This window comes from Sceloporus occidentalis, unplaced genomic scaffold (genome assembly GCF_023333645.1).
Source record: "Sceloporus occidentalis isolate IW3139 unplaced genomic scaffold, rSceOcc1.0.p SCAF_265, whole genome shotgun sequence".
NCBI classification, from domain to species: Eukaryota; Metazoa; Chordata; class Lepidosauria; order Squamata; family Phrynosomatidae; genus Sceloporus; species Sceloporus occidentalis.
Genome location: NW_028317245.1, coordinates 572528 through 599198, shown reverse-complemented (window position 1 = coordinate 599198; position 26671 = coordinate 572528). Strand labels below are relative to the sequence as shown.

At 42.7% G+C, this 26671-nt stretch overlaps 2 protein-coding genes across 3 annotated transcripts in view; both read left to right on the top strand.

The window, feature by feature from the left end:
• The window catches only part of TRIM28 (tripartite motif containing 28), a 29298-nt gene extending 25956 nt beyond the window's left edge, over window positions 1–3342 (top strand). For both annotated transcript variants that reach the window (XM_089504325.1, XM_089504326.1), the window contains 3 exons: window positions 1084–1158; window positions 1397–1531; window positions 2173–3342. In XM_089504325.1, coding sequence (XP_089360451.1) covers window positions 1084–1158; window positions 1397–1531; window positions 2173–2400 — 438 coding nt within the window. In that variant the 3' untranslated portion in view covers window positions 2401–3342. The remainder of the gene's footprint in view (window positions 1–1083; window positions 1159–1396; window positions 1532–2172) is intronic.
• Window positions 3343–11172: 7830 nt separating this feature from the next.
• Window positions 11173–24869, top strand: LOC149275800 (NEDD8-conjugating enzyme Ubc12). Its single transcript, XM_089504264.1, has 6 exons — window positions 11173–11700; window positions 14176–14270; window positions 16551–16589; window positions 18101–18204; window positions 19113–19176; window positions 23792–24869. The coding sequence occupies exons 1-6, from the start codon at window positions 11592–11594 to the stop codon at window positions 23930–23932; spliced, it is 552 nt and encodes a 183-aa protein (XP_089360390.1). The 5' UTR covers window positions 11173–11591; the 3' UTR covers window positions 23933–24869.
• Window positions 24870–26671: the final 1802 nt, after the last annotated feature.

The following is a 26671-nucleotide window of genomic DNA, read 5'->3' as shown; positions in this document are numbered from 1 at the left end:
TATCAATAGGATTTAGCCCTGCTCAGATTGCCTATCACAAAAATAAAAGTAACAAGTTTGCTTTATCTTTGCACTGTCCCACAACATATTAAAAACAATTAACCCCCCCAAAAATGCAAGAAAGAGGTTCTGCAAAAATAGGAAAGAGGAACAGCAAGCCATAGTGGCCTCTGAGCAAAAGAAAAAAATTGAAGTACACTTCCAAAAATGTTACATGATTTGTTGGGTCGCGTTTATAGAGAATCTTTCTTTCTTAATTGCACGCTTAATAAATGGAGGCCATATATTGACAAATTGCATTGTTACTCCCTCACACAATTTTAAAGTTATGGATAAACTTTTTGAACAGAGTCAGCATCTGACAAACTGAATGTCAGAACTTTTGGGATTCTTCCAGTGTGTCCCTACCCCATTCCAGTTATCACAGATAGCATTTTAATCCAAGTTTTATGGTATAGGCAATGCTATTCAAAATGGTGGCCTGTAGTGCTATTGTTCCGTAAATGATAAGCTGTTGGCCTTGGCAAGTTTTCAGGGATCCCTGATCTTAGATAAAGAACTGGCATGACTGAATGGAGGGGGGGGACCCTGCTGGTTTGCCACCTTGTGTATTGGGTTTTCATAATGGGAAAAGCCTGATTCTGGTTTCATTGAAGGCTGACTGACAACTTTGGGGATTTCAAGTAAGTAACACAGGCAAGCATATTGCATACCAGTGAGTGTAAATTGTCTGCTTGGCTCTGATTCTGTAGTAAGTATAACACAAAAGTATGTGCTGTAGATATAAATGAAATGTCTGTGTCATCTCACAAAGCACTGAAAATGATAAAGAGAGAAGAGGATTTGCCTGCCAGCCTGCTCTCAAGTGTCTTTTCTTAGGCATAGACCTTCCTCAAATATCATACAGTAGAGGGGTTTTTCTGGTTTTTGTTGTTTTTCTCAGACTAAAATGAGAAGACTACTTGCTTATCTTCAAACTGGGTTTATGGTAGCTGTTTGCAAAGTAATGTGAGAAAATTTCATTCTTAGGTAAAGCCAGATCTTTTTTCAACTGACTATTTATTTCCATACTGTCTTCTACAGAGGTGTGAGCGAGTTCTTCTTGAATTACTGTGTTTTGAGCCATGCAGGCCTCTTCATCAACTCTCCAGTGCTACGGTGAGTTTATTGTTTGATCTGGGTAAAGAAATTGAATTTCCTGTGTCTCTTGAAAATCAAATTTTGAAGATAAATTGTCCAGATGTCAAAACTAGCATTCCCAATAACAACAACAACAACAACCTGCCCATTCATGAAGACTCAGGGCAGGTCACAACAGTAAAATAATACATATTAAGAGCTTGAGAAATTATAGCATTTCGTCAGACATCTTGTTCATCTTTTCCTTACCTTCCAGGAGGGACAGAACACAATCGACCTGACCTTGATCAGAGCCAAGCTGCAATGGAAGCTGTCACCACCATATGCCTCTCCTGATGAGTTTGCAGATGATGTCTGGAAGATGGTCAAGCAATTTAATACACTGACAGAGGTGAGTTGAGGCTTTATCTGGCTGGGGAAGATGCAAAGGATTGTATGTGGATGTCTGACTACAGGTGATTTCCTTTGCTTTGGGCTTCCCTTCAAATACAGTGGGCCCTCCACATTTGCTGGGGTTTGGGACACAGGACCCCCATGACCGGGGGGGGGGAGGACAACTACTTTTTTCGTCTGAAAACATCTTTCTAGGAATCCCTAGGTCCTCCAAAGCAACCCTATACTCAATATCCACTGGAAGTTGACCATAGAATTCTGCTGGGGGACCTACAAATGTCTAGAGAAGTGTTCTCTCCAGCAGCCTTTAGATCCTGCAGTGCAACCTCTGGCTAAATTTGGCTATATAGTCATGCTAGAGGACCTAGAGACTCCTGGAGAGAACATATTGATCAAATCTATGAATAATCAAAGCTGCAAATATGGCGAGCCAATTCTACTCAATCAGCACAGCAGCTGTAGGATTTGGTGCAATCCTGGGTCAAGTTTCCCACTATTTTTACCAGTGGCAAGGAGAATTGAACAGACTGGCTTGTCTGTCTTGCACTGTGCCTGGCTAGGGTATCTGGAGAAGGGTATTCCAGCCCTTTCTCCTTTGGATGCTCACTGCTTTTCTACTTTTTGTTTTTTGCTCTGTAGAACAAGGAGGATGTTCAGTCCATCATTGTTCTGCAGCGCTTCTTTGAAGCCAAGCTGAGTGCTGCCTTTGGGGACCGGAAGTTTCCAGCACTGCGTGAACCCATCAATGTGGATGAGCCTCAGAAAGAAAGCACCCTTCTTCCCCGTGGTTCCCCACTCACTGATCTTGGTGAGGCGGCTGCTTCTAAGCCTGATGGGAGTGGTGGGGATGAGGGAACTGCAACCTAAAAAGCTGCCACCTGTTAAATGGACCAGCATTCCATGGAGGAGAGGAAATGGAGGAGCCACCATCTTGAAACTGCCCTCGCCTGTCCCTGTCCTCCACTCTTCTGGTCCCTCTTTATTCCCTTTCGCACCTCTCTGCCTTTTATTTTGAGAGTTATTGTAGAACTTGGCAGCTTAGATAATGGTTATAAAAATGGTCTAAACTGTTCTTTTTTTCTCCCATCTTTGCTTGACAAATTTTATGCCCTTGTTCTGACAAATACACTTTGTGTTTTTTGTATTGAAATGGAAATTAATAAATTGATAAAATCCAGAACCCTGTACCCTGCTCTCCTTTTGGACTCCTTTCTTGTTCCTAGTGGTGGGAACAACATAGTGATTCCCTTCTCTGTTTTTAATTCCACACCACCAAGAAGACACTTGCTGTGGCCCAGACACAAAATTGGATCTCCCAGAATTACATTTGACCTTTGTCGGTCTCTAGTAGATCACCACTGCTTCAAGAGTCAGGATCTGAGATTTCTGTCTTACAATAATAAAAAAAGACCACTTTTTTGCAATTAATTTCTGGTCTTGGATGCCAAGTTACCTGGGCATCTGTCAAGTGCAACAACTTGAGGGCCTCTGTGACAGCTGTTTTCTAAGGTGGTGGTTACATTTTAAAATCTCTTCATGTTTCCAGATAAGGCTCATTGCATTTCATTCAGTTTGTTCAAGAGGAGACATGTCTGTTTTCATAGGTCAGAGTAGTTGTAAGTTTTAAAATCTGTCCCTTTCGTGTAGCCATCCTTTTTGGCTGTACGTTATCTTCAAATGCTTTCTGGCCCAGTAGCTTAATCTTCACTATCCCAAGAGCCATTCTCATAGAAATGTCCTTTTTTGGCTTATGTATATTTTAGACTTTGCTTCTTTCATGTTCAAGAAATAAACAATGTTTGCAATGTGTGTGTCTTGTCAGTTTGAAAACAATATCTTGAGTCTTAACCTTTTGCAGGGTGGTGGATTGCCTGAAAGGGTGCAGGGTACATTGTAATACAATAGGTCCAGGAGCTTCCCCCCTTTTTAGCTATGTGCTGTTTGCTTCTCAAATCGCCATCCTTGGTATCCCAAGATTTTGTGACAAGAGAGAGAAGATAGAATGTGAGATTGGGAGGCACATGGAATCATGGTTAGATCACTCTTATGCTTTTGGAATCTTATCAAATATCCTATTAGGGTGTGTGCACTAAGATGCTATTAATCGCTTTTCCAACAGCAAAGGAGGATTTCTTGTAACAGATTGTCTCCTCTCACTTGAGAGAGGCAGGACCTATGCTAATTATGCCACCTTTACCTGCTGCGGAAGAGATGACTGCCCAGGGCCAGATCCTATGTGAGAAGCAGGATTGCCATACTGTTCAGCCTTTAACAGGCTAGTGCTTTGCTGCCTTTTCAGCTTTAGGAGGGCTGCCTTCTTTTTGGAATGCAGAACTAAAGTTACAGGTGAGCAACCTGTCCATACCCTTATAATTGGACAGATACTATACATATTTGATGCTGTAAAAATGTATGCAGCTTCAGAAGTAAAATGAAATATAATCGAATATAGCAAAGCAACAAAATGTCTTCCAAGGAACACACACTAGAATCTGGATTGGTGTAGCATGAGAACAGTACATTCCTAGAGGCAGCTCTCATCTTTAGCTTCTGAAGCATGACTACTAGAAGATATCTTGGACATAACTGGCATTATTGACCAAATCTGAGAACCAATAAGTAGTAATGTAATGATTGAAGAATAGTAGTTGGTGGAAGCTGTGGACACTGGCAGGTTCAAATTAGAACTGGACCCATGATTTAGAATTGGACACAACTGGCTTCCAAGCTGGGATCTGGGCAGGAAACTAGGAAACTGAAAGTACATGGGCTACTGGTCCCAAATATAGAATTCAGAGATGTAGCAGTCAGTGTAGAGTATCAGTATGTAAAAGAATCTTATAGCACCTTGGAGACTGAGCAAGGGATGTAGCATAAGCTTTTATAGACTTGGTCTATTTCCTGTTTGCTCAGTGCAGCTGAGGAAGTAGATCACGTCTACAAAAGCTTATGCTACAACGATCTTTTGCTCAGTTTGAAAGCTGCTACAAGGTCCCCAATAATAATGCGGGACTTTGAGTGCACACAATTAAAATTGAGATTTAAAAAAGGGGGTTGGTGCATTTCTATAATACTGTTAATACAAAAAGTAAATGGGTGAGCAGGGTGCAAAATTATTGTAATACAATACCCAGAATCCCCCTAGACTATGTGAGCACATACCGTATATACTTGACTATTAAGTTGGCCTTATATATAAGTCAAGGGCAAGTTTTGGGACTAAAGTTATGGATTTTGCTATGGCCCATTAATAAGTTGAGGGTAAAATTTGAGGGCACATAGCAAAGGAGCTAAAGGATGAAGCAAGGCAAAACGGGGTCAAAGAACTTACAAACTTTCAGCAGCAGTCATAACTGCGCTTACTCTTAAGACTGGTGTGCAGGAAAGAAGGGGAACCAGCAGTCTCTAGGATTATGGTGGGGATGAAGATTACATTAAACTTTTCAGGGTCCCCAGAAAACCACCACCTTGCCGGTCATTTTGTGTGGTGGGGTCTCCTGCTCTTTATCTGCTCATGTGACTTCACTCCCTTACCTGTGCCTTTCACTAGCAGAGGCAATTGGGAAACTTTTGTGTGACTTGGACACAGGGCATCACTTCTGTGGCTCACAGTGGCACCATTTTGGGAGAGACTGGAACAAATAGAGCACATGGTGGTGGGGGCAAAAAGGAGATTTCAAATTTTAGACCCGGCTTAAGCTTTGGGAGCTTTGCTGGGCCTTGGCTAGCAGGTTGGAGTTGCACTGTTCCTGCTTTCTTTCATCAGGCTGAGAGAAGAGGTAGCAGGGGGGAAATTGAGAAAGTGGGCACTTTGAAGCTGTGTGGGGAAGACACGTCTCTGGGGAAGGAGTATCTGCTCGATTCTTGGAATAGTCCTTTTGTCTTGGAGTGACTCTTGTTAAAATCTCTGGCCCACACCAGTCTTCAGTCCAGAGCATGTTGCCTCTGTACACCCCCTACACACACACCAGCTGAGCCTTTCTCTGCCCCGATGAAGGATTGAGAGTCCCTCCTCCCTTGCACCTGGCCACCCTGGGAGCAGCTGCCTGAGCAGTAACCCAAGAGGCCTCTTGTCTACGTTGGCCTTTGCTGCAAGGCTGGAATGGGTGAGAGGCTTCTCGGTAGCTGCCGAGCCAGCTGCTCATTAGCTGCTCCCAGGATGACAGGGTGCAAAGGGAGCAGCTTCTTGGTTGCTGCTCAGCCAGCTGCTTGGTTGCTCCCAAGGTGGCTGGGTGCAAAGGGAGCAGCAACCCAAATTGGTTGTTTTGAATTTGCAGTAGAAAAAAGTAAAGGTAAAGGTTTTCCCTTGACAAGATTGTCTGATTGTGTCTGACTCTAGGGGACGGTGCTCATCTCCATTACTGAGCTGAAGGAGCCAGTATTATCAAGAGCTTATTCTGTGGTCATGTGGCCAGCATGACTGCATGAAGAACAGTAGACCTAATACCAAAAATATATGCTGGGGGTGCTAGGGTTGCTACTCGAAAGGGGATGGTAGCCCAAAAGGTTTGGGGGCCACTGATCTAGATTATATGTAAGATTTATTGTTGGTAAATTGTATGGCAGATGGTGTACAGCAGAGAAACTTTCCAGCCCTTTTGGTGATGGAGTCTAGCATCCCCTCACTGGGGGAAGACCTGGCCCCCTAAACAAATAATTATACCCATACTGTCCCCTGACCAATTAGCCAATTCAATCCCCATACCTGATTATATGGGGCTCTTCCCTCCCAATGAAATCAGTGGGATTCTAAGATTGATGTAATGTAGAAGGAAACAAAATCAAAGAATGTAAGGATGGCCCAAGGATGACAGTAAGGGAGCCTGGTTGTGCAGTGGTTAAATGCTTGTACTGCAGCCACAAGGTTGTGAGTTCAATCCCAGGCAGGGCTCCAAAGTCCACTCAGCCTTGCATCCTTCTGTAGTTGCTATAATGAGTACCCAGCTTGTTGGGAGCAATTAGCTTACACATTGTAAACCATTTAGGGAGTGTTAGTTCACTGATGAGTGGTATAGAAATGTTCTTACTAGTGCTATACCCTGAAGGCACCAGATCCCATCTGATCTTAGAAGCTAAGCAGGATCTGCCCTGGTTAATACTTGGATGGGAGATGACCAGTGAATACCAAGTGTTGTAGGCTATGTGAGTGCATACAGACAGGCCAAAATAAAGCTGCTTCCGGTCACCTTGGAGGTATGCTGTTTAAATGACACACACATTTTAAGAGGCCAGAAGCTGAACCAAAGCTGTGCTCCAGTCCTTAGAACTGGAGCATGACTTTGATGTGCCTTCTGGCTTCTTAGGACGCATGCATCATTTAAACAGCCCTATATTTCAGAGGAAAGAACTGACAAAGCCATCAATGAGGATTCCTTGCATAAGAAAACCCTATGAAATCTGGGGTCGCCATAAGTCAACAGGTGACTTGGAGATAAACACACACAGAAAAGTAAGGAAAATACACTTCCCCCAGTCTGTGGCCTTCCTATCTTCTCCCAATCTCAAACTGCCAAGCCAAGGCAAAAAGTATTAAACAAGAGCGCTAACAGAAGTGAACTTTTTCATGCCCTTGGAGTCTGGACAGTACTTAATATGTAGTCATGATGCCAACAAAGACTCCAAAGCCCATCTGCCTGATGGCAGGGGCTCCTCTAAACACTACCAGCTTTACCAGTGTTTTTATTGTAGTGTAAGCAGTAATAGGTACAAGTATGAAGTAGATTCTTCTGTAGAGCAGCATGTGCTGACAGACTTACTGAGATAACTTCTAAAGGATTTCATTTTCAATGTTTAATAAGATAGGACAGTTGCATTTAAGATCAAACAAGGTGATGTATAAAATCCATTGGCAAAGGAATAGCTTGACTCAATTTTTATGAATCAAGCTATTTTTATTGATTGATTTATGTATTTGCTAGCCCCCAATTCAGTGCCCTCTGATCATTCCCCACCCACTGACCATCATGGCTAGGGATGATGGGGTTGTGTTGCATCATAACTGGAAGCTACTTAGAGGGAAGAGAGCCAGTGTGGTGTAGTAGTTTGAGTGTTCGATTATAACTAGTGAACAGGGTTCAAATCCTGACTCAACTATGGAAACTCACTGTTTTTGACGTATGAAGACTCTAAGGCAAATGATCAGGGGTTTAGTTGGCAAGATTCATTCAGAAAGGTTTTATGCTTTTGCCTTCCACTGAGACTGGAAAAGGCTGACTTGTCTTAAGGTTTCCATAGGCCAGAAACATCTTGAAGGCATTGAGCCATGGCATTTAATGTGGTGTCAAACTGCATTCAACCTAGACAAGGAGGAAATTGAAATAAATTAAACCTAGACAATGAGGAAATTGAAAGTTAAACTATCTTGGATTAAATACTGACCAAAGACTGAAGTGAAGAATTCAGAAGAAGACTAAGAATGAATTAGATACAATCAGCTCTGAAAGAATTAGATAAGATCCTAAAGTGGAACAGTATAAAACCGAACACTAATCTTAGAATCATCCAAGCCATGATATTCTCCATCACCATGTACAGATGTGAGAGCTGGACAGTGAAGAAGGTGGACAGGAAGAAAAATCAACTTATTTGTTGTGCTGGAGAAGAGTGCTGAAAATACCAAGGATGGCTAGGAAGATTTTTAAAAATGGAATAGATCAAGCCTGATTTCTCACTAGAGGCCAAGATGACGAAGCTGAGGCTGTTGTACTTTGGCCACATCATGAGAAAGCATGACTCATTGGAAAAGACAATAATGCTAGGAAAGGTAGAAGGTAGCAGAAAGAGAGGATGACTGCAGACCAGATGGTTGGATTCAATCAGGGACATCATGTCTGCAAAACTTAAGAAGAGCAGTGGAGGACAAGGGGTCATGGAATGGTCTCGTCCATGGGGTTGCCATGAGTCAAGGGCAGTTAACAACAACAACAACAATAACAACAACAGCTTCCATAGATGTTTACTCAAAAGAAAAGCCATTGGGTTTCAGTGGGAGTTTGCACACAAAGTCCACAAAAAAGTGCATCCTTTCTTGCTTACCAGTAGTCAAGGGATTAAACTTGGCTGCTGATCAGCTTCCAGGCGCAGTTACTTGTGGGAACACCTCCACGTATAATCCACCCCACTCTCTCAGATCCTGGGAAGAGTATACTTCAGCCACAGAAGACCAGATTAGCTGCAACTTCTGAGAGGAGTTTCTTTTTTGCCGCTCCGAAACTGTGGAATGACCTGCTGGAGGAGATCCATCTCATTACCACCTTAGATGCCTTTAAGGCTGTCAAGACGGATCTCTTCTGGTGGGCCTTCCCAGACTGAGCTCCCAAAGAAGGATAGCCCCATCTGCCTCTAATGGTCTATTCCATTTTGATTATTTATTGCTATTGATGTAATTATTTTAATTACTGAATTTTTATTATTCTAATGGTGGGAGGGAGGGTGCTAATGTAACCTTTTATTGCATTTTGTATTTTTATTCATGTTGTAATCCCACCGCAATCCACAGGGACAGGTGGGAAATACAAATTATTATTATTATTATTATTATTATTATTATTATTATTATGGGTAGATCCAAGTGGTACAGAGACACATTATCACTGGGAATTTGACAAGTCACAGCTTAACTCCCCTTGGGCAAGTCACTCTCTCTCAGCCTCAGAGGATGGCAATGGCAAACCTCTTCTGAGAAAAGTTGCCAAGAAAAACTCCACTTTAGGATTGCCATAAGTCAGAAAGAACTTGAAGGCACACAGCAACAGGTATAGGATGGGTGACACCTGGCTGAATGAAACTATGTGTGGAAGGGATATAGGAGTCCAAGTAGACTACAAGTTGAACATGAGTCAACAGTGTGATGCGGCAGCTGACAAGGCCAATGTGATTTTAGGCTGCATCAATAGAAGTATAGTGTCTATAGTGCCACTCTATTCTGCTCTGGTCAGGCCCCACCTGGAATACTGTGTCCAGTTCTAGGCACCACAATTTAAAAAGGAGCGTGTCCAAAAGGAGGGTGACTAAAATGGTGAAGGGTCTGGAAACCATGTCCTATGAGGAACAACTGAGGGAGCTGGGGATGTTTAGCCTGGAGAAGAGAAGGTGAAGAGGTGATATGATAGCCTTGTTTAAATAGTTAAAGGGATGTCATGTTGAGGAGGGAACAAGCTTGTTTTCTGCTGCTCCAGAGACAAGGACCCAGAACAATTGATGCAAGCTGCAGGAAAAGAGATTCCATCTCAACATTAGGGGGAACTTCCTGAGAGTAAGGGCTGTTCAACAGTGGAACAAGGCATTACATAATTGTCACTTACTACTTGATGTTCTTTTGGTGCCTGTTTATCAAACCATTTCCTGTATTGCTATGTACTGTATATGCATTATCCTACTTGAGAGTATGTATTTTCCCTGGAAGATTAACCATCCATTATGAAGCCAAGCCCTCCCTCCAGTCCATCTGCCTTGGTCCAGGCCTCGGAGGTAGAGAGGAACTGCTGGACCTCTGACCCTTTCCCTCCACCACTCCCTTCTCCTTCTGTGTCATGTCTTTCTAGATTGTAAGCCCGAGGGCAGGGATCCGTCTAACTAAAAAGATTGCATGTACAGCGCTGTGTAAATTTACAGTGCTTCATAAATAAAGGTTAATAATAAATAATAATAATAACAAACTCCCTTGGAGATTGTGGTGGAGTCTCCTTCCTTAGAGGTCTTCAAACAGAGGCTGGATGGCCATCTGTCTGGGATGCTTTGATAGAGAGTTCCTGCATGGCAGAATGGGGTTGGACTGGATGGCCCTTGCGGTCTCTTCCAACTCTACAATTCTATGATTCTAGGGCAATAAGCAATAAAAAGTGGGGGACTGGGCTGCAACCCTACTCCTACAGTGTTTGCTCTTAGAAGACTTTAAAAACAAAATAATAATAATAATAATGATAATGATAATAATAATGTTTATTTCTTTCCCTTCTCTCCTCAAGGCAGGGTGCAACATGTTAAAATGCAAAACACCATTAAAGAAATAAAAGAACACATAAAACCAACAGATAAAATACAAATATCCTATGAAGCCATTAAAATAACACTCAAATACATTTTTTTTTTATTTTGTAAGCCGCCTTGGGTCCCTTGCTGCTGGGAGAAAGGCGGCATAATAAAAAAAATGAAATAAAGTAAATAAATATAAATAAGTAAAATGAAATAGATAAATTGAACATAATACTACCCCTTTCCTTCCTTCCTTCCTTCCTTCCTCTTCCTTCCCCCCATTACCCAGCCCCCCCCTTCCAATGGGAACCGGACGTCGCGCTCAAACTTCCATCGTGCTTGTGCCTCTTTCTATAGTCACAGACATCTCCGTTCGGAAGAGCCGAACCCTGGGCGGAAATAGCCGAAGACGCGGCTTCAACACCGAAGGAACAATCTGTATGAAGAAAAGCATGAATTAAAAAAAAGGGGGGGGGGCGAGTACAGCCGAGTGTATCCGGAAAGACCCGACTGAGGGACGGAAATCCCCGAAGGCGTATCTGTGTGAAAACCATACGTTAAAAAAGGCACCGAGTGCTCACCGAGTGTCGCCGGAAAGACCCGAATCTTTGACGGAAAGACCCGAACAGCTTTGGAAAGGCGTTAGAGGGAGGGGGAACAACCGAGTGCTTCCGGAGGTCGGCCGGCGGAACTCTTGAGGGTGTGAGGCGGAAGTTGCCGACTGTCTTCCGGGAAGGGCCGAAGGGGGCTGTCCGTTGCCGTTCGACTGAGAGAGAGACACAGAGAGAGAGAGAGACCGCAGTGAGGGAAGCGGCGTCGTCGGCGGAGGAGGCAGCGTCGGCGACGCTCTGAGGCGGTTGCTGGGTCCCTTTCCTCTCTCCCTCTCTCCCCTTTCCTCCCTCACCCTCCGCCGGTCCCTTCCTCCCCTTTCCCTTCTCCCTCCTTCCTCCCCAAGGCCCGGGCTCTGGGTTCAGCCGGGCCCGGGGGGCGCTGCGGCGGCGGCGGCGGTCACCGAGGAAGAAGGCTTGGAGGAGGCCCAGAGGAAGAGACAGGAGGCGCCCAGCAAGGGAAGAAGACCAGCCACGATGATCAAGCTTTTCTCGCTGAAGCAGCAGAAGAAGGAGGAGGAATCCGCCGGAGGCACCAAAGGCTCCAGCAAGAAAGCCTCCGCCGCCCAGCTCCGCATCCAGAAAGGTTGGGAAGCCTTTGGAGACTGCATCCACACTGGAGAGATAACCCGGTTTGGTACCGCTTTAACTCTTCTTCTGGCTCAAGGCTATGGCATTCTGGGAGTTGGAGTTACTCCAACTCCCAGAATGCCATAGCCTTGAGCCAAACAAAGAGTTAAAGCGGTACCAAACCGGGTTATCCCCCCAGTGTGGATCCAAGACACACTGCCATAAGCCAGGCTCCCAACAACAACAACAACAAGAACAACAGAGGAAGGGGTCTAGAAAGAGAGAAAAGTCAAGGAAAGCATTAAGGTCCAAGACACACTGCGAAAATAGTCCAGTTTGAGACTGCTTTAACTGACCTGCCTCAGTGCTAAGGAATTGTGGGAACTGTAGTTTGTTGCAGCACCAGAGCTCTCTCTGACAGAGAAGGCCAAATGACTCACAAAACTACAATTCCCAGAATCCCCCAGCACTGAGTCAGGGCAGTTAAAGCGGCCTCAAACTGGATTATTTCTGCCGTGTGTTTTGGATCCAAAGGAGGAGACTCCACCGCTCTGCAAGGCAGCTTATTCTACTGTCGAACAGCTCTTACTATCAGGACATTTTTCCTAGATCCACATTGCAGAAATACTCCCGTTTGAGACCGCTTTTACTGCCCTGGCTCAATGCTAGGGAATCCTGGGAATTGTCATTAATTGTGTGAATTTGCAGATGACCACTCAAAGAAATACCATGACAGGTAAGCAGCCTGTCCTTATTGTGGCTCCAGAGCTCTTTCCGACAAAAAGGGCTAAATGTCCCACAAAACTACAATTCCCAGAATCCCCCGGCACGGAGCCAGGACAATTCAAGTGGTCTCAAACTGGATTATTTCTGCCGTGTGTTTTGGGCCTAATGCTTTCCTTCCTTGTCTTCTCTCTCTCTCTCTTTGCCCCCTTCTCTGTTGTTGTTGGGGGCTTTCAGGTCGTTTCTGATTTATAGCAACCCTGGTATAATGGTTTGAGTGTTGGAATACAACACTGGAGACTAGGGTTTGATTCCCAGCTTGGCCATGAAACCCATGGGGTGACCTTGGGTAAGTCACTCTCTCTCAGCCTCAGGGGACGGTCATGGCAAACCTGAAGAAATCTTGACAAGAAAAACGGAGGATAGGCTCCCCTCAGGAACGACTTGAAGGCTCACAACAACATCAAAGGCGAAGCTGTCCTGGGGTTTTCTTGGCAAGGTTTCTTCAAAGGGGTTTTGCCATTGCCCTCCTCAGAGGCTGAGAGTGTGTGACTTGACCAAGGTCACTCCAGTGGGTTTACATGGATTCAGACGCTGGTCTGCAGAGTCCTAGTCCAAGGCTTGCACCACAACACCAGACTGGAGGCAAGAAACAAAGGGAAGCAAAAGCACTTCCTCCACTAGGATACATCTGTTGTTGTGGGCTTTCAAGCTGTCCAACTTATGGTGACCCTATCATGGGGTTTTCTTGGCAAGATTTGTTCAGAGGAGGTTTTCCATTTCCTTCTCCTGAGGCTGAGATCATGTGACTTGTCCAAGGTCACCCAGTGGGTTTCATGGCAGATTTGGGAATTAATCCCTGGTCTCCAGAGTTTTTGTCCAGTGTTCAAACCACTTCACCACACTGGCTCCTTACACAAACCCTTTTGAGACATGTCAGTATCTTATTATAGATAGGTGGAGGAAATTGCAGAAGCCTCATAGAAAGATTTACTGAAGCCTATCTGATGAATTTGTTTCACAGCTGAAATGCAAACCAGAAGGTTCCTGTTCACTAACTTCTCACAATTGCCTAAGAGATTTAGGGTTCACTCCCTGGTTGGACTTTTCTGGCTTTCTAGGGTGTAATTTTCTCCTAAATTAAAGATACAGGAGGCAAAGGTTGTCCAACTATGGTGAAGATATTCTGTTATTGTTTGATTCCTGTGGTTGAACTTTTTTCAAGTCATGTATTTATAAATAATATCCCCCCTCCTCTGGGAGCTCAGATGGACACATGTAGTGTCTCCCCCATTTTATTCTTTGGGACAAACTTGTGAATTTAGGGTAAGAGAGAGCAGGACTAGTCAAAGTCATCGAGTGGGTGTAAAATCTGAAAGAAGGCTGGGACTCCATTCTCTTTGGGTCCCATTTTAACACTATCCATTCTGGTTAACACTATCTGGTTTTTTGTTTTTTTTTTGGTAGGGAGAGAAATTGAAATAACTTCAACACCCCCCTCTTTGGTCATATCTAATAGACATAAGAAAAGTCCTTCTGATTTAAATCACCTGGGGCCTGTATGGCCAGGGAGTCTTGGCTCTTTCTAAAAGTTCCTGGTGAAATGGTGCCCATTTTCAGAAAAATACAAATCCAGACAGGTGAAAAAAGAATGCAAGTGGATTTTGGCAAGAGAAAGGAGGTTTAGTTTCCTATTGACCTGATTGCTGATCTTCCTAAACAGGCATCCTCAGTAAACTGATTGCTTCTCCTGTTTTTTTCCTCCCAGATATTAATGAACTGAATTTGCCGAAAACATGTGAAATAGACTTTTCAGACCAGGATGACCTCCTCAACTTCAAGTTAGTTATCTGCCCAGATGAGGTGAGTGATTGACAGGGGACCTGTCCAGTCTGTCGGACATATTGTGCTGAGATTTTATATTCTGTTTGTATTTATGGAAAGTCCTGGTGGGTGTGCCCCATAGCTGTATTGTATAACAGCTCAGATTGGAGGACGTTTACATCTGTTGATAGGAGGTGAGAACACATACTGGTGTGAGACATCTCTGAATTTCTGGGCTCTGCCTCAGTGAATTGGTACTGCACTCAGTGCTAGTTGAGGTTTTGCTTCTGTGATTCTGCCTGATTAAGGGATCTCTTCTGGAAAACCTGGAATTATGAGGGTTTCTACTTAAAAAGTTTTAATCCTCAGAACTCTCTTGGCACTTGAAATAATTCAAAAGTGTGTGTTCTAATGACAGCAGTGTTAAGAGGTGATCTGTCATGCTGCTTCTCATAGCATCTTGTCATGTTTCCATCTTTACCTCTTGCTTACAAACATCCATTGCCCTGTTGCTGCACCAGAAAGCCTGCCTAAGCCTCTCTTTCTGCTGTTGTGTTGTTTCTGAAGGAAGTGGTTCTATCTATCTATCTATCTATCTATGGGGGGGGAGACTGACTCTCCCCTCAAATATCGGGGGGAAATGCATGTCTATGTGGCAAAAGCATGTCTTGTTTCAGAAGTGCTATCTTTGTATTTTGGCTTGAATTTATTCACATAGGACATGCAGTTCATGCTAAGTATTATACATATTATTTACAATACAACATGATCTTCCCAAGAAGAACAGCAGACGGCCATCCCAAGTAGGGCTACTTTGTCCTTGGAATAGTGCTGTGGAACTTGGCACTGTTGTTCTGGATATTTAGACACTCAGCCAGGGTGTCCGGTGATACTGTTTAATGCTTGCGGAGAATTGCATTAACAGTATTCTTTTGTTTATCGTTTTGTATCAGCTCTTGGTCGTGTATGCTTGATTATTGTTTTTATTCATATTTTTTATACTTATACATCTGTTAGGTTGTAAAGTTGGGTAAACATCTTAATAAGAGCAGCATACTAGTGTGATGGTTTTAGCAGGAGAGGAGGAGAAATTAAGCACAAGTTTGGAGTATCTGTTCTTGATCAGCTTTCTCTTGCTTTTTCTAAAGGAGTTTAGCAAGCCATATAGTTCTGGTTTAGGTTCCTCCTATTCACATAGTCATAATTAATTAGAGAGCAGCCTTATGGTTCTATACCAAACCTCTGCTATACTCAAGCATTTTCAAGCAGTACTGTTTGTAACCCTAATTCTAAACCACAAGGCAGTGCTCTTTTCTTTGTTTGCTTGTCATCTGATTTTGCATGGGGCAGATACAGACATGAGTTATTAGGAGAGTGCTTACATCTATATAGGTATAGTTAGCTGATAGAACATTGAATCAGGGACTTAATTTGTACTGATGGTAACTACTGTGTTAACCCTGTGGTTGTAATTGCCACTTTAATATACAGAACTGTTAGGTTTTGTGGCACAGTTAATTAACACTATGCGGTAGGAATCATCTTTCAGGATGTGTTTCCACACAGTGAGACAAGAAAACCTGGGATGGCTTAGAATGGTTGTCATATGGCGATGTGTTCAGGATTTTCATCACATTGAAATTACAGAAGGGAATTGCCTTGTGGTGTCTTCATTGCATCCAAAATTGGGCCAGTGACTCACCATCCATTGTTGTCTTTCAGCATCTGGAACAAACCTCAGAGTATGAGCTCAGCTGAGATGGTACAATGGGCAAATGACCTGTGGTGACTGGTACTGGCCACATCACATCTGTGAACCTGAGACCCTTTGTCAGATAAGGTTTTCTAGCGATCATGGCTATTGAAAAGTCAAACTCTGCTGTCAGTTTGTGGAAAATAGAAATGATCATTTTCTAAGCACAGGGCTGAGTTCTTCCATTATAGCTTAAAGCCTATCCTTTTGGTTTCTTAGTGTGCATACATACACCCCAGAATTCCCAGTTTTTCCTTAATTTAACTACTCTATGGCAGATAAGTACAAATAATTCTGATTTACAGGCTGAAGGAAATGATTGTAACATCTACTAATGTGGGGTTCCAAAATAAGGAAATATATTCAGAATTAACCACTTTGCTGCACTACATTGTGGAAGGCCACCATATGGCTTCAGATTTGACTGTTTTGCTTCAGGGATTAGGAAAATGACTATATTATTATAGATGAACACACATCCCCACCTCTTTCCTGCAGCTGATCTCTTTTGGAATCTTGTTACATGGAGCCAAACTTGCTTAGAATGTCTTATTCTTGCCTTCCAGGGCTTCTATAAAGGTGGGAAGTTTGTTTTCAGTTTTAAGGTAAGTAGCTTCTTTGTCTAAACTCTAGGCTTCTGATGGGGTGGGGGAACATATACACATTTGGCTGTATGGGCTTGTCTTGGCAGGCACTCAAAATAACAATGTGGGTAGGTGCCTTTCAGTGAATTTCACCTATCCCTTTTTTACTTTGAGTGCATTCTTTTGCTTTGCATAAAATAACACTAAATAATGGCATTACCTTAAAAGCTAAACCTTAGTCATAAAGGACAGAGGAAGAGGTGTCATATATTCTTCATCCATAACTAAAATGTAATTCTTTGTGCATCTGTGGGCTTCTCCCTAAAGTTTTGGTTTTACTGCTGGGGGTTTCTGAGCTTTCTGGGACACAAGAAGTACCCTTGGAAGATTTTATGAGTCAAGGCACAGAGTTCCAAGTCTGAGTGGGGGAATAGGGCAGGGTGTGGGTGGGGGACAGAGTTTACCCTAGTTTCTCTGCCTGTTTATTTAAGCAGGCTGCTCCTTCCTCTCAAGGCTGTTTGGTAAAGGTAAGACTATTTGCTGGAATGGAAAGACTTCCCACTTTGTAAAAGAAGCAGTAATAGAAAATCATAGGGTCTGTAGTGGGGAAAGACAGTAGAGAAATGAGCTATTTTCTTAGATAACTGGGGTCAGCATGCCAGTATTGTGGAATACTCTATGTTCAGAAATCCTGTGAATGAATTACAAGCCGAGGAAATGCAAGCTCTGTATTTGCAGTAAATTTTTTACATGTATTGTTAGGTTTTTTTGTGGTTTTGGCTTTGACTGTGTTGTGGTTTTGCTGAATATTATTGTAGTGGTTTGAAGCGCTAGCAGCCATGAAGTGGGCTGGAGAGATAAGGATGTCTGAGGCTTGGAGGCTCTCCTCAAAAGAATATCTATTTTCTGATGAGCTGGTACACTGCATTTTCATACCTTTCTCTGAGAGTCAAGTTGCATTATATTAGTTCTGAAAGGTGTCCTTGGTTCCTCAAGGTGTTACTTGAATGAAATGCAGACTTGCCCCCCAAATCAGTGATATCTTGTTCACTCTGGTGTTTAGTTACTTAATGTAGGGGTACAGAATCTTTGCCCCTCTTTTGGCCTACGATTCTCATTATCCCCAGCTAGCATTTTCATATTTTCCTTCAATCATAATCCTCAGGTGATTTACAGAGAGAAGAAAACTATTAAAATGAAACAACAGCCATTGAAAAGTCATTTTGTTGTATGCAGAAGTTGTAGCACTTAAGATCTGTTTACACACCTGACACAGTGCACATGAGTAGAGATGTCAGGATTTCCTCTTTAGTCTGGTGTACAGTGTTCCAAAGAATGATTGGATTCTGTCCAGTTTACTAGGGCAAAGTGCTGAGCACGAAGAGATGACAAATTCTAAGATACCATGTCAGGAACCATAGAAGAACCATTTTGTTTCCTGGTTAGTTACAGTATTGCAATTTAATGTATATTTTACTTAAACATACTGATTGTGGTCATAAGGAGACTGACAGCTGTATCTTGTATTCCAGGTGGGGCAAGGCTACCCACATGACCCACCTAAGGTCAAGTGCGAGACCATGGTGTATCACCCAAACATAGACCTAGAAGGCAATGTTTGCCTAAATATCCTCAGGTATGGAGCTTACTTTCTTTTGCCCTACATTTGTTTTAATTCATATGCATTGTCTTCCTTCATCTTTTTATTAACCTTTTTTTTTTATTCCAAAGGCCCAAACTGGAGATGAATAACTGATTTTAGACCAGGAGTGGGAATTGTGTAGCTCCTCTTGATGATACTGAACTACAGTTTCCAGCATTCCTCATAATTGGCTGTGCTGGCTAGGGCTTCTGTGAGTTGTAGTCCTAAAAACTCTAGAGAGCAGCATAATTACCATCCCTGGATACCTTGCATAACTAAAGCATGGTGGGCAAAGCGTGGTCTGTGGGTCACATGTGGCCTTTGGGAGAGTTCAAAATATGGGCACAAAAGATACCCAAGCTTGTAGGGTTTTTTTAAATGAGACTGATTTTCAGGCTATTTTTCATCCTCAAACCACCAGAACAGCTGCAAATGAAGTGGTTTATCTCCTCCATCTCCCTAAATAGAAAACAGCTGAAAATCAACCAAAAGGGTGATCAAAATTGAGGGTGCAGTCTGCTGTGAGTAGGGTACTCTCTCCAGATTTTCCCACCCCTGAACAAATGGGGGATGAAGAGAAAGGAAAACCACAGAGAGCAAAAGTTTGAAACTGGCTTAATAGATGAGGTCTGTCTTTGAGGTACTGTTGGTAGAGCTATGATAATTTGATTCAAATGTATTTGGAGTTCTATTATGTGCCCATTTGAAATTGTAACTTTCTTTTCAAGCATTTGAACTTTGGAACATATTCTTTCCTGGCCTTTTACAAAATGATTGGTAAACCTGTGTATGGTGTAGTAGTTTATAACTCCATATTGAGCCTATAACTTATGCTTGCATGTCATCTCTTTTGGGGTTGCTTTCCTATCCCTGTATTCACTATTTTGTTTTGTGTTTCACAGAGAGGACTGGAAGCCTGTACTAACAATAAACTCTATAATTTATGGCCTGCAGTATCTCTTCTTGGTGAGTATATGTGGAAATAAAAGTGTAAAGGGAGATGAATGTGAGGACAGCTGTGCTTTTCAAAATCCTGCTTTCCATCCATTTGTGATCAGCCTGAGGAGAACGCGTGGGTGTAGAAACAGGGAAGAAATGGTGCAGAAAGAAAAATGCATTATACTCTTGAAGATCTTGTGGGTGTTTAGTGTGAGACAGTGCGTATATAAAGGAAAGGCAGCTTTATATAGTTGTGTTTGGGTGGGATGCATGTACTGTGGTGTCTGCCAGCCTACAAGAATGACTTGAGGTGGAGATTTGACTTTGTGCAGCAGTCTTCCTGACAGTGTCAGCAAACCCAAAGTGTAAGGGCTTTGTAGTGTGTGGCTGGTGTGGCAGCCTCAGAATTGATTTAAATCCAGGCCTACTTCCTAATACATGTTTCTCAATGAACTTGTATACTAATTGGTTGCTATAACATCTAGAACCTTTGTTGGTAATAAAGATGAAACCTAGATATTCTACTAGTCAGCACTGTAACCTTAAAACATTTTGGTATGCAATCCCCAGGCCTTTTATACAACAGAATCTGTACATATTTATTCTGAGGTAGGTCCCACTGTTCTAGTGGGATTTACTCCCAGGTAAGTACATTGGATTGTATCAGTTTTGAGCAACATCATCTGGAAGTTAAGAATTTTTGTTTGGTGTTCTTTACATTGGCAAGATTACTTCTTTACGTTGGCAAGGTTACTTATTGGAAGACTTAAGCACTCAGAAATGGAAGCAAGGCTAATACTAAGCACAATAGTATTCCTCCATGATGTGGAAAATAAATCTCCATACCCCTTGATAGGCAGTCTAAATCAGGGTGGCAACTTTTGTGGTTTTGTGGCTGCTTTGTCCTGCTCCCTCAGCTAACTTTCAGTGACAAGTACAGAAATTCTGTGATGCAGGAGATTGCCAGAGTTGATCTCTTGCATTGTAGAACCCCAGGAGACCAAAGAACAGGGTATCTTGCAAGATATTGTTACTTAGGGAAATGATAAAGGTAAGAAGAAATAGTGAACTGAATCAAGGGCCAGGAGTCATTTGTTGCTCACCCTGAATAAATATTTACGGTTTGTATGAAACAATACATTTACATGACTTACTGTGCCATTTCTGTCTTATGTTCATTCTTCTGCATAGAATGTTAAATTTAAACTACTATTCTTTAACTTCTTTTAATATTAACACGTTTGTACTGCATTTAGACATCACTTTAAATTAGATTATTTTAATAAAGTGGCATTCAATATAGTTATTTAAAATTTTATCTAGATTACGTGTATGCATAATATGCATTGATATGCCTATTATATCCATGAAATAAGATTAAAGATCAGATCTTTATACTGCCAACCCTATATAAGCTGCAAGGCAGCTAGCTGATAAGGCAGTTTTTATAGATTTACTATTCTCTTTTTCCCCTGCTGTACATTTTATATCTGTGCCTCATTTCTGCTCATCTTCCAAGAAGTAGTGTTCTACGATAATGTGTCTTAATTGACCACAGTGCCAGGCTTTTTATTCTTTGTTTATGATCAGCTTTCTGCTTTAAAGCTCTTGTCAGTGTCCCCCCTCCCCTTTTCTTAAAAGCACCCAGGAGATGTAGACATCAGCACATGGGGAAGCTGAAGCTGACCTGGTTATCAGGTTACAACTCTTGTTGGTGAAGGTGAAAGACAGGGGAGCATTTGAGGTCATATGTCTTGATAGGTCTATAATCCTTGGTTTGCCTTGTGGCCAATGAGTACAGGGGAAGAGTGCGGTGCCCTAGGAGACAGTTTCTCGGTGAGAGGCGGAGCTCTCTAGGGCAATAGCCTTGGCTGAAGAGCGGGGTATAAATAAATATTATTATTATTAATGTGGGGGTGTGCCAGTCAGGTCTCAAGCCTCTCCCTGAATCATCCCAGTGAGTACTTTTTAGGTCAGGAGGCAGAGTGCCAAAATAATTGAGCAACCAGGTAGATAGAATGCATCATCCCTAGCAGTGATCACTATTGCTAAGGCAACACTCTTTCTTCTGCAGGCTTTAAAAAAAATCCTTCCAGATAGTTTATGATTATTGTATAGTCTTACTTTCCCTTTATTTTATTTCCAGTTTGTTTTTTGTACTAGCTTCCTTGCTAAGGACAAGAGCTGATACTGCCAGGCAAATGGATTGATGTGTTTTGTCTTGATTATATTGGGGCAACTTCAGATGTTCTGTCTTGGGGTGGATGCAGGGCAAGGGGAGGGATGTCTCATGACATGAGAACTTTTGCTCCCAAAGCAGCACAAGGCAAGCTATTGATCACAGAGGCTGAAGGCCATTTAGTGTGATTTGTTCAAACTGTGCTTGGGGGCCAGTTTATATAATGGGCAGGATCAAGTGAGAACAGTGGCATGGGCAGGGCTTCCTCACTTGATTCTGCTGACTTGTCTTTCTGCTCCTTTTGCCATTGTACAGCTTTTCTAGCTGTGTATCAAGCACATGGTTTTAAAGGCTGTCTTTCATTTTCTTTCATCTTGGAGGGAGATTGCTTTGTGACAAGGAATCCTTCATTTCCAAATTGGACATTGGTCTAGTGGAAAAGATGCATACGTTATGTCAATTTGGAAAATTAAGATTTGGCTTCAAGTTGTGAATCCCCATTATAAAGTCAACATATTCTATATACTCTACTAAATGTTGAGAAATTTACACCCCAAAATTGACCCTAAAATCCTGGGTCGACTTATATACGGGTCAATACACTAGTACTGCCTAGAAAGGTCCTAAAACAAGCAAGTCTGATGCCCGTCTCTCTCTCTGTGTGTGTGTGTGTGTGTGTGTGTGTGTGTGTGTGTGTGTGTGTAAGAAAGAGGTTCCCAGTCTGATTTGCAAGCCTCTTCTTCCCATGGAAAAAAACTCCCCATTTAACTCCACTTGCTTCTTTCCCCAGCCCAATCTGTGAGGCTTCTCTTCCCATGAAAAAACCTGCCCATTTAGCTCCACTTGCTTCCCTCCCCAGTCCAATCTGCAAGGCTTCTCTTCCCATGGAAAAAAACTCCCCGTTTAACATAATAATAATAATAATAATAATAATAATAATAAATTTTATTTGTATACCGTTTTTCCCTAGATCAAAACGGTTTACAAACGATAAACTATTAAAAACATAAAAATAGATAAAAACAAGTAATACAATTATACAAATACAATCATTCATAGGGTAAGGCAGAGAATCGATGGCATCACTTGCTTCTCTTCCCAGTCCGATCTGCAAGGCTTCTCTTCTCATGGAAAAAACTCCCCATTTAACAGTACTTGCTTCCCTTCTCAATTTCATATTAAAATCTCTCCTCCAGCATCTGGGAATCGGTGTTAGGTGGTTGGGAGAGGTCCAGAGAAGGAGGGACAGAAGTGGTATTTCCCCCTTCCATCCTTCATTATAACCCCTTAAATTTTACTCTCGATTTATCCATGGGTCATATCAAAATCCATGATTTTGACCCTGAAACCTTCCCTCGACTTACACATGAGGTTGACTTGTATACAAATGTATACAGTAGTTTTCTACTATAAGGTGGGTCTATTTTGGCTTAGATTAATTAATGGGCTGATGCATCATCTTGTCTCTCAAGGTCTGAGAGATAAGGCATACAGCTTCTCAGAGGTCCTCAGTCTTTTGCTGTTGGTAATGTTCGCCTCCCCCATATACCCAGAGAGCTACGGAACTAGAACACATTGAGGGAGAGATATATTCTACCATAGCTTGTGTTTGATGTGTTTGCTCCATGGTTGCACAAAGTAGTCTGAAAATGTGTGGCAACATCTACAATTCTCTTGGATAACCAGGATAAGTATTATCAGTGGGTACTCTGTTACCTAGCACAGGTCTCCTGTCTTGTATCTCGGCTTATTCCCATCTTGATCCTTTTGAAAGTATTTCCCATTTGACCATCACTCTTATGCATTATAAAGTTCAATTGTTTGCCCCTACTGTTGATAAGCTCTGTATAATGTTTTGCTTTTGTTTGGTTGGGAACAGAGAGAACATGGCAGTTTGTGAGGAACTCATAGCACTACTCTGAAGTTTTGTGTTCTATTAGAGAAACTTCTAAGCCAAGGCATATGAAATTCCAGACTGAGCAAGACTGAAAATGGCTCAGCATTTTGAGTAAGGGAAAAATAAGGTACTAAGCTGACTGCTGGCAGCTGAGATATCTTTTTGGTTCCCTCTCCAGTTCCTGAGATTTCACCAGTTGACATTACTCGTGAATTTTTAAGCTGATTCTCAGTATGTGAAATTCCCTAGTGAGAGTCAGATTCTGCATATTTCTGCCAAATGCAGCTCACTTACAAATGTGCAGAAAAGAAGGAACATCACTTATCCCATCTGTTACATAGGGCCCTGTATATGATTGGGAATGGGCTAGTTAAGGGAAGGAGAAAATATATGAGTAAGCTCTAGTCAGGTCTGTTAACTTGTTAAAAAACAGGAGATTTTGACATTTAATCTTGCATCTGGCTGGAATGGTCTTTAGTTCGCAGAAACCTGTGCCATAATTAGCTCTTCATCTTTAAGAAGGCCCTAGCTCTTTTATATTTAACAGTGTTCTCTTCCATCCCTAGGAGCCAAACCCTGAAGATCCCCTGAACAAAGAGGCTGCTGAAGTCCTCCAGAATAACAGACGCCTGTTTGAGCAGAACGTCCAGCGCTCTATGCGGGGCGGCTACATTGGCTCCACCTACTTTGAGCGCTGCCTCAAATAGAACTGACCGGCTCCGGGCACAAACCTGCCCTCCCCTTGCCCCTTCATCTCCCTTCCAGCTCTCCTAAGGGACTCTGCCAACACCACTGCCTTCAGCCATCAAAGGGGCACCGGAGTCAGGAATTGGCAAGGGCCCCCTTCCATCCTCTCCCCCTTCTTCGCCCCACACCTGCTCGCCTTCCTACCATCCCTCTGCCAGCCTGGGGCCTCGGCAACTGCTGCCTCACCAGATCCTCATACCTCTCTCACCACTCTCCCTATGTGTTGCTGTGGGGTGAGGGGTGAGGTTACTGCTGCTTTACCCCACCCACTGTGTTGGGGTAGTCATGTACCCTCCCATGGGACTGGGTGTGTGGGACCCCACATTGGTGCCCGTCTGCCTTTCTGGGGGTGGGGGTGGGGGGTGCTGTGGTTTTGCTGCTAAGAACAGAAGGCTCTCTCTGTGCTCTGGCATTCTCTGCCCACAGTGCAGTGTCACCCTTCTCCGTGAGCTGCTGCAGGCCACTTGCCTATCCTAACTTCCTCCCCTGCTGGGCACCAAGGCTTCTGAGCGTAACTATTTATTATGTGGGGGAGGCTTGTGAGGGTTGGGTGAGTCTGGAAGGCTGGAGCAGGGTGCTCAGCCACCTCCACCCTGCCCCAGGCACTGTGGCTCTGGGGAGGCTGGGTCAGGCCTGGAATTATTCCTTTTAGAATCAACTCACTTGTGTGTCTGGTTTTTAAGGAAAAATAAAAAGACAACCAAAACAACCAATGCTAATAATAGTAGTAATAAAAATGTAAGCGGGGCAGCACTGTCTCCACCATGTCCACATCAGGGCCTGTCCAGCAAAGAACTCTCTCTGCCTCTCCAGTGACTCCTGCAAGCTCCTGGCCAAAATAAAGCCACTGTACTTCTAGTGTGTCGGGTTATTAAAGGGGAATGTTAGCGCACTCAATTTGCCCCTTGCCTCTCTCTTGTTTTCTTCTTCCTTCTATCCTGGGAGTGGGGTTGGATGGGGTGGGATAGGGGGAGATCAAGGGAAAGAGGAGTCTAATCTCAGTAGTAACACCTTGCACAGTGCTGTTTTCTTTACCCTCAATGTACCTGTTTTGAAGATGAGTAATTATCAGAGATGACCTGTGAAAGAAAGAATGATACATGCTGCAGAGAGGCTCTGGAAACAAGATGTTTTGAGAGATATCCCTCTCCATTTTTATTTGGAAGATGTATTTCGGTTCTATATTGGAACAACTCAAAAATCACAAACCTGAAAATTTCTTCAGTTGTGAGTTTGTAAAGATGCCCCAAACAATTGTTTATTATACCACCAAGCAAATGTTTTGCTTAGTTTCTTGGTTTCCTCCAAATGGTAGTTCTAAAGTCACATTCCGTGCCTATTAGAATTAAGTTCTGTGTTCAGCAAAGCTAATTCCCAGGTAAGTGCATAGGTCTAAATATTGAAACAATATTTTGTAATTATCCTGTTTAGCAGTTGTAATTTCCACCCACTTCCCATTTTATTAGTAAGAGCATGAGACCTGCCTTCCTGAGGACACTAAGTAAATTCTGAAGCTGAGCAGATCTATATTTTGACTTTTTAATTCTGCTTCTTCAGGAGTTTTGGGAGCTCTACATATGTGTTGTTATGCAGTGTTCAGGTGAATTGGAAGTACAGCATAAAGAGAAAATTGTGGTGTTATTGCTGCAACATTGTGGAGGTATCGGCATTTGTGAAAGAGCTCCTACTGATCTTTTTCATGGGTGTCCAAGGATCCATGAGTTCCTAAATGGCTGTATTATCTTATGTCCAGGAATGTTAAGAGGTACTGTTAAAGTTTCTTGCTTAAACCACTAATGTTAAAATGTGGTTAGTTTGCTTGTTGGGGTTATTTAGCAGAAAAGGTTAGTAGAAGGTAACAGAGGATCAAATCTCACTGCACAAATAATTGAGACTGCTTCAACTGACCTGGCTCAGTGCTAGGGAATCTTGGGAATTGTTGTTTATTGTGACACCAGAGTGCTCTGACAGAGAAGGCTAAATATCTCAAAAGTACAGTTCCCAGAATTCCCTAGCATTGAACCATGGCAGTTAAAGCAGCCTCAAACTGGATTATTTCTGCTTTGTGTTTTGGATCAGTGTTGCAGCCATCCACTGGGAGACAATGCAGTTGTCAATGTACCTACATGTACAGGAATGGTATATTCAAGAGTGAAGGAATGCAGGAAAAGCAGAGTTATAGTACATGCTATTCCTTGCTAATTAAATTGTGGAGAAAGAAAATGATGAAGCACCTCCAAATGTTTAGCCTGTTCTTGGATTATGAATGCCTAGTCCATTATTGCAGGAAGGGGCAGTGTTCAGTTTTTGGTGCCAAGTAGACAGCTCAGTTTTGTGCTCTTTATACCTTGGCTCACTACAGTAATGGGAAATATTTTGGGCATCAACTCCCAGAAGTCCCAGGCAGCTTGTACAGTGATATGAAAACATGGGAGTTGCAATTGAAAAATATCTGGAGAATGAAAGGTTCCCAAAGACATATTTCTCAAAACATTTTAGGCAGCATGGCAGCTGTAGTATATGTAGCCATGTTGTCTCCCTAGTCTTTTACACTCTCAGATGTGTTTGTCACAACCCCTTTCATTCCTAACCAGCAATGAGAATGGTGAGGATGACAGAAGGTTGAAGAAGGCTGCATTAGACCAATTCTTTCAAAGCCTGGCTGATGACCAAAAGTATTTGGATTTCATGTCTTCTGT

Bases quoted from the DNA above. Each gene is read 5' to 3' on its own strand.
- LOC149275800 (XM_089504264.1), top strand. From the start codon at position 11,592: ATGATCAAGCTTTTCTCGCTGAAGCAGCAGAAGAAGGAGGAGGAATCC. The intron at 11,701-14,175 runs GTTGGGAAGCCT...TTTTCCTCCCAG, and splicing joins CCAGCTCCGCATCCAGAAAG to ATATTAATGAACTGAATTTG. The intron at 19,177-23,791 runs GTGAGTATATGT...TTCCATCCCTAG, and splicing joins GCCTGCAGTATCTCTTCTTG to GAGCCAAACCCTGAAGATCC.